Source organism: Boleophthalmus pectinirostris, unplaced genomic scaffold (assembly GCF_026225935.1).
Source record: "Boleophthalmus pectinirostris isolate CB_2022bp ecotype Guang Dong unplaced genomic scaffold, ASM2622593v1 HiC_scaffold_7, whole genome shotgun sequence".
Taxonomy (NCBI): Eukaryota; Metazoa; Chordata; class Actinopteri; order Gobiiformes; family Gobiidae; genus Boleophthalmus; species Boleophthalmus pectinirostris.
Window position 1 is genome coordinate 1,460,291 of NW_026571473.1, and position 12,156 is coordinate 1,472,446.

General features: G+C 41.4%; 1 protein-coding gene across 1 annotated transcript in view; it reads left to right on the top strand.

Moving 5' to 3' along the window:
* abca7 (ATP-binding cassette, sub-family A (ABC1), member 7) overlaps positions 1-12,156 on the top strand; it is a 45,873-nt gene that overhangs the window by 29,632 nt on the left and 4,085 nt on the right. The window contains 19 exon segments of the mRNA XM_055165024.1: positions 168-292; positions 400-507; positions 1,008-1,200; positions 2,087-2,181; positions 2,670-2,702; positions 2,805-2,907; positions 3,231-3,305; positions 3,890-4,059; positions 5,457-5,634; positions 5,881-5,996; positions 6,154-6,298; positions 8,127-8,250; positions 8,452-8,581; positions 9,182-9,314; positions 9,836-9,898; positions 9,968-10,074; positions 10,371-10,512; positions 10,672-10,806; positions 12,036-12,139. Coding sequence (XP_055020999.1) covers positions 168-292; positions 400-507; positions 1,008-1,200; positions 2,087-2,181; positions 2,670-2,702; positions 2,805-2,907; positions 3,231-3,305; positions 3,890-4,059; positions 5,457-5,634; positions 5,881-5,996; positions 6,154-6,298; positions 8,127-8,250; positions 8,452-8,581; positions 9,182-9,314; positions 9,836-9,898; positions 9,968-10,074; positions 10,371-10,512; positions 10,672-10,806; positions 12,036-12,139 — 2,279 coding nt within the window.

Here is a 12,156-nt window from a genome sequence, read left to right on the forward strand (position 1 = left end):
ACTGCCACCGGTATACGGCCAATGCTCCGTACTACTGCGATTTAAAATGTCTAAAATATAATATAATAGACAGATTATAACTACAAAAGCACAATATGTCTTCTTCAGTCTTCATAGTTAATGGGCCAGTGATATACATAGTATGACCCTCTGTGTCTGTCCTTCAGATCGTGTTGCCTGCTGTGTTTGTGCTGGTGGCTCTGCTCTTCAGCCTCATTGTGCCTCCGTTTGGGAAGTACCCGGCCCTCCAGCTGCAGCCCTGGATGTATGGGGAGCAGTACACCTTCTTCAGGTCAGACTGACTTCTCCCACGCAACAGCACAGAACGCATGTGTGAAACAGGGCATGCTGTCATAACTCTGACACTTTACATTACTAGTGTATCGTTTGTCTGTATAGTAACGATGCTCCTGGAAACCCCTCCATGGAGAAGCTTCTGGAAGCTCTGCTGGACCAGCCAGGGTTTGGAACCAAGTGCATGAACACATCTGATGGGGAAGACAAATGGTACAGTGTGTCTTTTTATTGAAATGTTGGTCACAACAGACTTGAGAAATGTGTGCACTTACATCTCTTTTAGATCCAAAAAAGCAATACTAGAATGGCAACAAAATATTAAAGAAAAAAAAAAAGAGGACAAAATTGGAATTCAACAATTTAGAAATTATTTTAAAATCTTGTATTGTTCTCATGGACATCTTATTTTCTTTTGTGGAAATGTTGTCTGGTCCCACCCCTAATATTAATTGTGTGTCTTTTCAGTTGCCCCTAAATAAAATAAATATCATTTTATAATAAGCTCACACTCCAGAAAAACTATGTCTAGTGAAAATTACTTGAAATTAGAATTTAGCCTGTAGAGTAAGACGTGCACAAATCAAGATCTATATTCTGAATTAAAGTTCTATTACATTGATATTCACAGTGTATATGTTGAGATGTATATATGATGAGTTGTATACAAATCTCTACTGTTTGTGCCTTTCACTGTCTCCACTGTCCCACAGGAGCCCAGAGTGTGAGACAGACTACGGCTCATTCATGATGCGTCCTCATGTGTCCTACTCCACGTGGCAGATGTTTAAGAAAGGAAACTGGAGCAGAGAGCAGCCCTCTCCTGTGTGTCAGTGTAGCTCTGAGGAGGTGCGACGCATGCTTCCAGACTGTCCCGAGGGGGCGGGGGGGCTGCCTCCTCCTCAGGTAACACATACACTCACTCTGTGCACTGGAAGGTTTCTGGACTCTCATTTAAGAATAATAATAATAATAATAATAATAATTACATTTTATTAATATGACGCTTTTATAAACACTCAAAGATGCTGTACAAAGAATACAATTCATAATTTATAAAACCTAACATCAAATTCTTACCAAAAACACAAACTTGCTCAAACTTGCTCACTTTTTATACTCGATTTCAATACTAAGGAATAGGATTCATTATTTTAAACTATGGAATATAATTTCCAACATTAAAATTAGTACTTTCTTTTCTATTGCAGGTAGGTCCATAGTGGTCCATGGGCGTTTACAGTCTGTGTGCTCTTATACTTGTTCTGATACAGCTCAAGATCACTCTAAAGAAAGGTTCCTTTCTGTCCTGTGAATTAGTGAATTAATGAATTTTTTTTAATATTTATACTTTTTCAAATAAGTGTCATGTTTCAGTACTAGTTTTAGTATCTGATTTTCAGTACTTTGGACAACACTACTCTGAGCAGCATAGAACTCCTGCTGAACTTAATGTGCAGTGTTCAGAGTTTTTGGATCGGACTGCTCATTTCTATGTCTGGCTTAATGTGGAAAGTTACATTTTTGTATATACACACACTGTGTCAATGAGAGCCCATCTCTGGGGTCAAACTATTAGAGATGAAACAGTCTGAGGTGGTCTGGGTCTATCCTTTTACAGTTGTATTGCAGTGCAAATATAAAAAGACCACATTTCTGGGACTTTACTTTGCTACATTTTTGTCATTTGTGGGTAATTAGTAAATAGAGGTTATGGTTCAAACTCCCTTGGACCTGCTTAGAACACGTACAGTTCCATGTTTGTGTTTGTGAGTCCTGTTCCATTTTACAGGTGAAGAGACTGACTGGAGACATCCTTCAAAACCTGACCACCTACAACATCTCCGACTACCTGGTGAAGACCTACTCCCAGATCCTCAAGAAAAGGTAACGCTGACAGGACAAAGCGTTAGAGTAATATTTTTGTGTTTAATTGTAGTTACATTTAAAGGACTGAACTCCTAAACATCTACAACAACCACATTTTAAAAACAAGTGCTAACTTGAGCAGTACCTGGAGTACTAAAGGGGAAAGTGAGGGGAGGAGGGGCAGGGTGTAGACATATGAGTACTTGGTACTTGAAAATGCAAATTGACCTGGTTTATTGAGTATTGCATGTTTATTGCTCATAAAATCATTCTGTTGTTCTCTGTTGGAGCTATTAGTTTGAACTTAGTTTTCCATCTAATGGTAACAAAAAATAAGTCAACTTAAGGATGGTAGCTTTAAAGGCTCACTAACTTTTCTGATGAGGGTCCTCCACTTGCTTGGTGCTACAGTATATATAATACTTCAGCTATAAACTATGAAACACCTGTAAGTGTAATAGCACAAATTGTAAAATTCACTGTTGCCTTTTTCTCTCACTCAACAGTCTGAAAACTAAAAAGTGGGTGAATGAATTCAGGTATGTTGCACTTATCTCTGCTAATGACTGGGATAACAGACTGATGTTTGAAAGTGTGTCATCTCTTTTCTTGCTTTTCTTTCTTGCTTTTGTTTATTGTAGATATGGAGGCTTCTCTCTAGGGGGCAGCACAGCACAGACTTTTCAGGTCCAGAACATTCAAGACTCTGTGGCAGCTATCAGGGGGCGCTACAGAGTCACACAGGTACACATTCTGCTTGTATTATTGGAAATCTGAATCTTTGTTTCTGTCCAAGTCACTGGGATCAGTGCAGGAGCAGTACTCAAGAGTGGTGGAGTAGCACTCAAAAGTGGTGGAGTAGACAAAGACTGTACTTACGTACGAGTACCATTAATTCAAAATAATATTACTCAAGTAGAAGTAAATAGTAATGCACAAAATCTGATATTTTCAAAGTACAGCAGTAGATGTAGTCTCTGTAAAAGGTTGTGTTGAATGAGTGTTGGGATAGTGAGGCGTTTCAGGTACATTTGCTGTAAATGTACGTGTCTGTGGTGTTATTTCAGAACAGCTCTGTGGACGAGCTGCTCAAGCGCCTTCCTGAACTTCTGGGAGGACTGCACAGCCAGGACAACGTCAAGGCAAGTGCCATTCTGGTTCTGTTTAATGGGGGTTAATATTATTAATATTAAAATAAATGATAGGATTTAATGAAATTCAAAACCCTACAGATAATGTATAAAATCAGACATATCCAAATGATGGCAGAGGCACTGGTTTACTGTGGCTTTACTAGTGGCCACATATCCAAACAATGTTTAGCCACAGAAATGGAAGATATAACTTGAAGTGAAAAATGAATGTTAAGAAACATCTCTAACATCAAACATCTCTGTAATGTGTTCATTACATGAAATGGGGTTGATCTTTAATCAAGATGAGCACTTGAAGTGTAGCACCTCATTGAAGCAAATTCAGTGGAGACAGAAGCAAGCAATAATAGCTCAAGTAAGATTAAAAATGTCTGAAAACTATCCAGAGCACTTGAGAACATTTTTGAAGAAATAGTTCTTCTATTTCTTAAAAAATATACTCAAGTAGATGTAACTAAGTACGACCCACCTCTGGTGATCAAAATGTTATTTGTTAACTCTTTGCTCTGCCCTTTGCTATGCATTATTTTGGCCTGACCTGATTCCCTCTTGGTCCCTGTGCTCCTCCTCAGGTGTGGTACAATAATAAAGGCTGGCACTCCATGGTGTCCTTTGTGAATGTGCTGAACAACGGCCTGCTCAGAGCCAGCCTGCCCCCGGGGCCTCAGAGGAGCACCCATGGGATCACTGCGTACAACCACCCACTCAACCTGACCAAGGAGCAGCTCACTGAGATGGCCATGTAAGCCCCAGCCCTACACCAGTCACAGACTCGTACAAGAGAAGGGCTGCAAGTATACTCCACTGATTCTGACTAGCAGTGTTGGGATGATACCCAAATCTGGAACAGACTCAATACTCTAATCCAAAACCTTGATGATAATAAAAACCCTCTTTCTTTAGACGATAGAATGTAATATCAACATTAAATGGTAGAACTTTCTTTTCTATTTCCATGTGTTCTTATATGTGTGTCCACATATGGGTGAGGTCCATGTGTGTATACTAGTCTATGTGCTCTTCTACTTGTTTTGATACAGCTCAACATCATTCTAATGCTATTCTGGAAAGGCTCATTTCAGTTTAGTGTCTGATTTTTATACGTTAGACAGCCCTAGTGACTAGTGGACCTTAAAAACAATTCACATATTTTGATCATCTTAGTCATTATCTGGACTATACAGACTCTAAAACACATACCAATAGACCTTTTTATTTAAAAAAAAAAAAAAAAGAAAAAAAAAGATGAGGGTATTATTAAATCAAAATGTTGTTTCAGATTTTCATCAATAATTTGTAAATATTTTCTTTTAGAATCCTTCAGTCACCATATTTCAACCTTTACTTGGTAAAAAATATATTGAAAAAGTCTCAACGTTCAATAGAAATAATCCTTTGACTTGTCACCTAATCAAAAAACGATTACTAAAATAATGATTAGCTGCAGCCTTATACAAGAGCTTTCTGCAGAAGAGTTACAAAGCAAGGGGAAATGAAAGGTGCAATATGTCACGTTTCTGGTGGAGGATCTCCACGAAACTGTTATTGCTTTGCCTAGAATGTTCCATTGTATGCCTTTTAACGTTCCTGTCTCCATGGAGACAAGCATGTCACACCACCAGATCAAAATATAGGTCAGATCAGTGGAGAGGAGTTTTTCAAGGCATCTTGAACTGTTAAAACACCTTTAATTAAATAAATGCAAGATGACCTCACCAGAAAGTTACAGAAATATTACTATCACATCACTACTATAACCCTGCAAAAAATGTGACATCTATACAGGTCAAAACTGTCGACTGGATTCCAGAAAGTATATACTTGAAATAGCTGGCTTATCTAGGGCTTTGATTTATCAACTTGTCATTTTTATTTTCAGCATCATTTAGCTTGAAATAAAAAAAACACACTTGAAAATAGATACATTTTATGCCATACTGTGGAATATTCTAGCCACAATCCATGGAGGCCCTCCTCCAGGCCGAGTTCAAGTCAGGTTTGTGGAGATGCAAGCCTGCTCAGACAGTAAGGAGGGAGGTTTTCTATACATTTGAGTACAGTAAACAAGAACTTGAACCAAACGGATAAATATGAACTGAAGTGATCTGAGCCCATTCTTATTGTTTCTGTTGTGTCCAGGATGACAACCTCAGTGGATGTGCTGGTGTCCATCTGTGTGATCTTTGCCATGTCCTTCGTCCCGGCCAGTTTCGTCCTTTTCCTCATTGAGGAGAGGGTTAGTAAGGCCAAGCACTTGCAGTTTGTGAGCGGAGTGCAGCCTGTGCTCTACTGGCTCTCCAACTTCACCTGGGACATGGTAAGGATGAGGAGCTCCTGTGGTTTCGTTTACCTTAGTACAACTTCTCCCACATATTAAATATGTTAAAATATTGAAATCTCTTGCTACTATGTTATCATTGTACTATCCTACTAGGAGCAATATGGTGCCTTTGAACAATTTGCACAATTTCATATGTTTACATGAATTTAATACATTTGTTTAAAATGAGTGCTCCTAAGTCTAGATAGTGGATGATAAAGTGAATGATGTGCCTGTTTCCAGATAAATTACACGGTCCCGGCCACTATGGTGGTCTTCATCTTCCTGGCCTTCCAGCAGCAGTCCTATGTGTCAGAGACCAACCTGCCCGCCCTCATCCTGCTGCTGCTGCTCTATGGGTAACACAACGCAAGTACTTAAAAAGCATAACATATCTCCTTTAAAGGATTCAGCCCCATATTCCAGTAATGAAACATCTAAATATGAGCTGAAGTTGTTGCTGTCACAGTACATAGAGACCAAATGATGAGAATGATGGTGTATCTCCCCATGCAGGTGGTCCATCACTCCTCTGATGTACCCAGCCTCCTTCATCTTCAGTGTGCCCAGTACTGCCTACGTCTTCCTCACCTCCATCAACCTCTTCATCGGCATCAACGGCAGCATCGCCACCTTTGTCCTGGAGCTCTTTGTGGACCAGGTATAAAGTTTTGTGTAGCTTTAGCCAAAGTGCCCCATTATTCTTTCCTGGGATCCAGAATACACACTTCAGTGCTTTCTGAAAATGTGAGTCTGGTCACTGGTGAATCTCCCTGAGTCAAGTGGGTGTGACTGACAGGTGGATTAGCCAATCAGGGACATACATGGGCTAAACAAATGTGGCTTCTAATGAGGAAAAAAAATAACACAGGGGACTGAAAAACTACAGAATCTAGAGAATCAATGTGTGAAACACTAAAGTCTGTTAATCTTAGGTGTACTCTTATTTTTCAAAGAACATAGTTCATATATGTTGACATACTTTTTTCATAATAGCTTTGCCTCATCATTCGCTCACTCTGTGTTGTATTTCTCTTGATACATGTGACTGAAGTAATGACCCAATGGAGGATACAAATTATTTCTAAGTTAAACTGTGGAGGACCTATCACCACACGGAGCTCTCTTTCCATAGTTTGAGAAACACTGATCTTGTTTAGTGCATACTAACAAATACCATATATTTCTATTCTTGTTGTGAAATCATGTTATACTGAGTGAGAAATAATACTGCTAAGATTATTAGACAGCCCCTCTGATTGAACTGGTGGTAGTGCACTAAATAGTACTAGTACTAGTACTAGTACTAGTACTAGTACTACGCTGTACACTACCAGGCCAAAGTTTGGACACAATCAATGTTTTTTAAAATTATAATTTTTAACCACTACTGAGCTACTATCGTCCATATATGTATACAAAATATAGATATATTTTGTATACATATATGGACGATAGTAGCTCAGTTGACAAAGCATTAGTCCACTGATCCAAAGGTTGGCAGTGTCTGTGTGCACTGGTGTGTGAATGTGTGTATGAATGTGTGTATGAATGTGTGTGTGAATGTGTGAGTGTGTGTGTGTATAAATGTGTGAGTGAATGTATGTGTGTATGAATGTGTGTGTGAATGTGTGAGTGAATGTGTGAGTGTGTGTGTGTATGTGTGTGTGTGTGTGTGAATGTGTGTATGTGTGAATGTGTGTGTGAATGTGTGTGAATGTGTGTGTGTGTGTGAATGTGTGTGTGAATGTGTGTGTGAATGTGTGTATGAATGTGTGTGTGTGAATGTGTGTATGAATGTGTGTGTGAATGTGTGTGTGAATGTGTGTGTGAATGTGTGTATGAATGTGTGTGAATGTGTGTGTGTGTGTGAATGTGTGTGTGAATGTGTGTGTGAATGTGTGAATGTGTGTGTGTGTGTGTGTGAATGTGTGTGTGAATGTGTGTGTGTGTGTGAATGTGTGTGTGAATGTGTGAATGTGTGTGTGAATGTGTGTATGAATGTGTGAATGTGTGTGTGTGTAATGTGTGTGTGAATGTGTGTGAATGTGTGAGTGAATGTGTGTGTGAATGTGTGTGAATGTGTGTGAATGTGTGTGAATGTGTGAATGTGTGTGTGAATGTGTGAGTGAATGTGTGTGTGAATGTGTGTGTGAATGTGTGTGTGATGTGTGTGTGAATGTGTGTGAATGTGTGTGAATGTGTGTGTGAATGTGTGTGTGAATGTGTGAGTGAATGTGTGTGTGAATGTGTGTGTGAATGTGTGAGTGGTTCCTTGATGTCAAGCACTTGGAGCCTTGAAGATAGAAAAGCTCTATATAAAATGTGACCATTTATCATTTACCACACAGAAGACATCAAATATAGACATATAGAATTATGTAGTAAAGAAAAAAGTTAAATAACACACATTAAATATTTTAACAAAGCAAAGGGTGATTTGAATATAAAATATGAAAATATTTAATCTTTTTCTTTGCAACATGCAGCATCTGAATGAAGTGAACCGTATCCTGAAGAAGGTCTTCCTGGTGTTCCCTCACTTCTGCTTGGGCCGAGGACTCATTGACATGGCCAAGAACCAGGCTATGGCTGACGCTTTCCACAGACTGGGTACGCCTCTGCTGCTTTAAGGCTGTGTGTTCAAATCAGCTTAAACACTACAGAACATATGGTTTCAAGAAGGGCTCAAGAGTAATTGATTGAACAGAACAAATCATAAAGGCAGCCATTTTTGGTCAATATAATGAGAATGTACAACTGTGTCCATGAGGTCTTATTCTGTGTAAAAGTTGATTTGCTTGTGTGTTCCAGGAGCCAAGCCGCACCTGGACCCTTTGGAGTGGGACTTTGTGGGGAAGAACCTCTTTGCCATGGCTGCTCAGGGAGTCCTCTTCTTCACCTTCACCATCCTACTGCAGTACAAGTTCTTCCTCCGCTTCAGGTCAGCTCCAGTGCACTTTAACACTTGAAGGACCCATATTACGCTATTTTCTGTGTCAGGCTTCTACCATCACAAACACAAGGCTTAGTTAAATATCTTGAAAACAGTACCTTCAGTCCTCCAGCAAAAAAAGCCAAAAAGCCGTTTCTCTGACCGAGATGGTGAAAGGGTGTCCAGCAACAGAAAAACAACACAACTTCAAGGCTGTGGCTAATGCCGTGTTGATTGAACCGCACGCCACCAAACACAACTCTTTTTATATGTCTGATGAGGTAACATCAGACCAACATGGCTTAAAGCTCACAAGAGTCCATTTTGTGTAACACAGGACTTTTAAACATACTTAGCCTGTGATTTTCATTTTGAAGTTGAGAAGAAAAGTACATAAATACAGGAAGTAGAGCTGAGTTGTAAAACAGAAACCCTCTACCCAACACAATACACAACACAAGAAAATAGATGGTAACATTATGGTCGCTAGGTTAAAGATATGGAATTACCTCTATGTATCTGCTGCCCATGTGCAACCAAGTAGTAAAGAAATAAACATAGCACTCAAAACTATTGTGTGGTTGTTGTCCTTGTGGTTGTGTTGTGCAGGCCGTGGTGGTGGTGGGCAGAGGTGGAGCTTCCTCCTCTGGGCTCTGAGGATGAAGATGTGTCCAGGGAGAGAGAGAGGGTGAAGTCTGGCAAAGCTCACAGTGACATCCTCACCATGGTGGATCTCAGCAAGGTACTCACTGCACACGCTCAGTGAGGGCCTGCTCGTTTCTCTACTACAACTGTTTCTCATTATTTTACCACGTCTTTTTAAAGGTGTTTATCTCATTGAGCGTCCATCACCTGCTTGTCTACATGGCAGGAAAGTTCCCCTGTATGGCATTACACTTATCTATCTGCCAGGTTAAATTACTAGATTTTTGGGGAAACGAGTCTGTTGACAGAATATGCATGTTTTTCAAGTAAGAGCAATAAAATAAATTATGTATAAAATAAATAAATAAAATGTAGCTGTATACAAAGTAATAACATCTCCATGGAGCCAAGCTGGTGATGGACCTAATCAAGTCAAAAATATTTTAAAATATGTAATTCCTTTGTATAGGTGTTCAAAATAATTTCAAAAGTGTGATATGTCTCAGTTATGGCATGCTTTTTATTTCTAATTTCTAGCTTTCATTTTAAATTGTTCCATTGTTTTAGATTGCATATTTAAATGATTGTCTTTCATAACTGATTTCCTGTTATTGTCAGGTGTATAAAATAGGTAGGAAGCCTGCTGTGGACCGCCTGTGCTTGGGCATCCCTCGTGGTGAGGTAAGACTTGTGTACAGTAGTTACAGTTACTACATACTGTGTGGTCCGTGCTGAGACTGTGCTCCTCAGTGCTTCGGCCTGCTGGGGGTCAATGGAGCGGGAAAGACCTCCACTTTCAGGATGCTGACCGGAGACACGCCCATCACCTTTGGAGAGGCCTTCCTCAGTCAGCACAGGTACTTAGACTTTATTGATCCACAGGGGAAATTATTTGGACACATTACAATTTAATGACAAAGATCAAAATATAAATGGTACCACAATTCTAAATAAGTAACAAAAATAGCAAGAGTCTTCTTTGATGAAGGTTCATTCTGTCTTCAGTTTTTAAGTTTAGAATTAGAGATTCTTTTGTCAGACAGGAGTTTACTTGCTACATGGTTCACCTACTTCCTGGGTCCGGCCTCAGAAGCATCTTGTGATGGTCTTGTAGCCTTAGTCTACTCATCTAATTCTCTGCGGTGTGTTTCAGTGTGCAGAGGGAGATGGAACGTGTGCACCAGCTGATGGGCTACTGTCCCCAGTTTGATGCCATCAGTGACCTGCTGACGGGCCGGGAGCACCTCGAGCTGTATGCTCGCCTCAGGGGGGTACAGGAGGAGCATGTGCCCAAGGTGAGCACACACACTCTTCTACACAGACACACTGCAAGAACAGACTGCTCTATCACACAGTCATGTGGGGTCATTCAGCTGTCAGACCCTCTGACACTAAGATTACTGCTGGTGTCCCTGCTCCTGTCTGTGCTTCTGTATCTGCTCCTGTCCTTCCAGGTGGCAGAGTGGGGCATCAAGAAGCTGGGCCTGCTTCAGTACTCCGAGCGAGAGGCAGGGGGCTATAGCGGAGGTAACAAGAGGAAACTGTCCACGGCCATCGCTCTCATCGGTTCTCCTCCAGTCATATTCCTGGTGAGAAGATAGAGTATAAGATAGAGTATTTGACACTGTCAGCCTGAGGACAGAACTTGCACTTGACCTCTGTGCTCTCAATTTGACAATTTCCAACACTGGACATTTTTTATTTTAGCCTAGACATTAGGGGTGGAGACTAGACCCTGGTGGTTGAGACTAGAATCTGGTGGTGGAGACTAGAATCTGGTGGTGGAGACTAGAATCTGGTGGTGGAGACTAGACCCTGGTGGTTGAGACTAGAATCTGGTGGTGGAGACTAGAATCTGGTGGTGGAGACTAGAACCCTGGTGGTTGAGACTAGAATCTGCTGGTGGAGACTAGAATCTGGTGGTGGAGACTAGACCCTGGTGGTGGAGACTGGACCCTGGTGGTGGAGACTAGAATCTGGTGGTGGAGACTAGAATCCTGGTGGTGGAGACTGGGTGGTGGAGACTAGAATCTGGTGGTGGAGACTAGAATCTGGTGGTGGAGACTGGACCCTGGTGGTTGAGACTAGAATCTGGTGGTGGAGACTAGAATCTGGTGGTGGAGACTAGAATCTGGTGGTGGAGACTAGACCCTGGTGGTGAGACTAGAATCTGGTGGTGGAGACTAGATCCTGGTGGTGAGACTAGAATCTGGTGGAGAGACTAGAGATCTGGTGGTGGAGACTAGAATCTGGTGGTGGAGACTAGACCCTGGTGGTTGAGACTAGAATCTGGTGGTGGAGACTAGATCCTGGTGGTTGAGAGACTAGAATCTGGTGGTGGAGACTAGAATCTGGTGGTGGAGACTAGAATCTGGTGGTGGAGACTAGAATCTGGTGGTGGAGACTAGACCCTGGTGGTTGGAGACTAGAATCTGGTGGTGGAGACTAGAATCTGGTGGTGGAGACTAGAATCTGGTGGTGGAGACTAGAATCTGGTGGTGGAGACTAGAATCTGGTGGTGGAGACTAGAATCTGGTGGTGGACTGGTGGTGGGGAGACTCTGGGTGGAGACTATCTGGTGGTGGAGACTTGGTGGAGACTAGAATCTGGGGGTGGAGACTAGACCCTGGTGGTGGAGACTAGATTAGGAGCTTAGAGACTGATGGAAGTGAGCAATGAGGGGAGATGATGCCACTGAGGAGGAGATGTGGAGGTAGAGTAGAGATGATAGAGGTGTGGACTGATCTGACGAGGCTCAAAGTCTGAACTTTCACTATAATTACAATTTTAGTATCTGACTTCATTTCCCCCTCACCAGGATGAGCCTACCACAGGGATGGACCCCAAGGCCAAGAGGTTTTTGTGGAACTGCATCCTGAGTGTGACCAGAGAGGGGCGAGCTGTGGTGCTGACCTCTCACAGGTAGGGGGCGCTCTTCT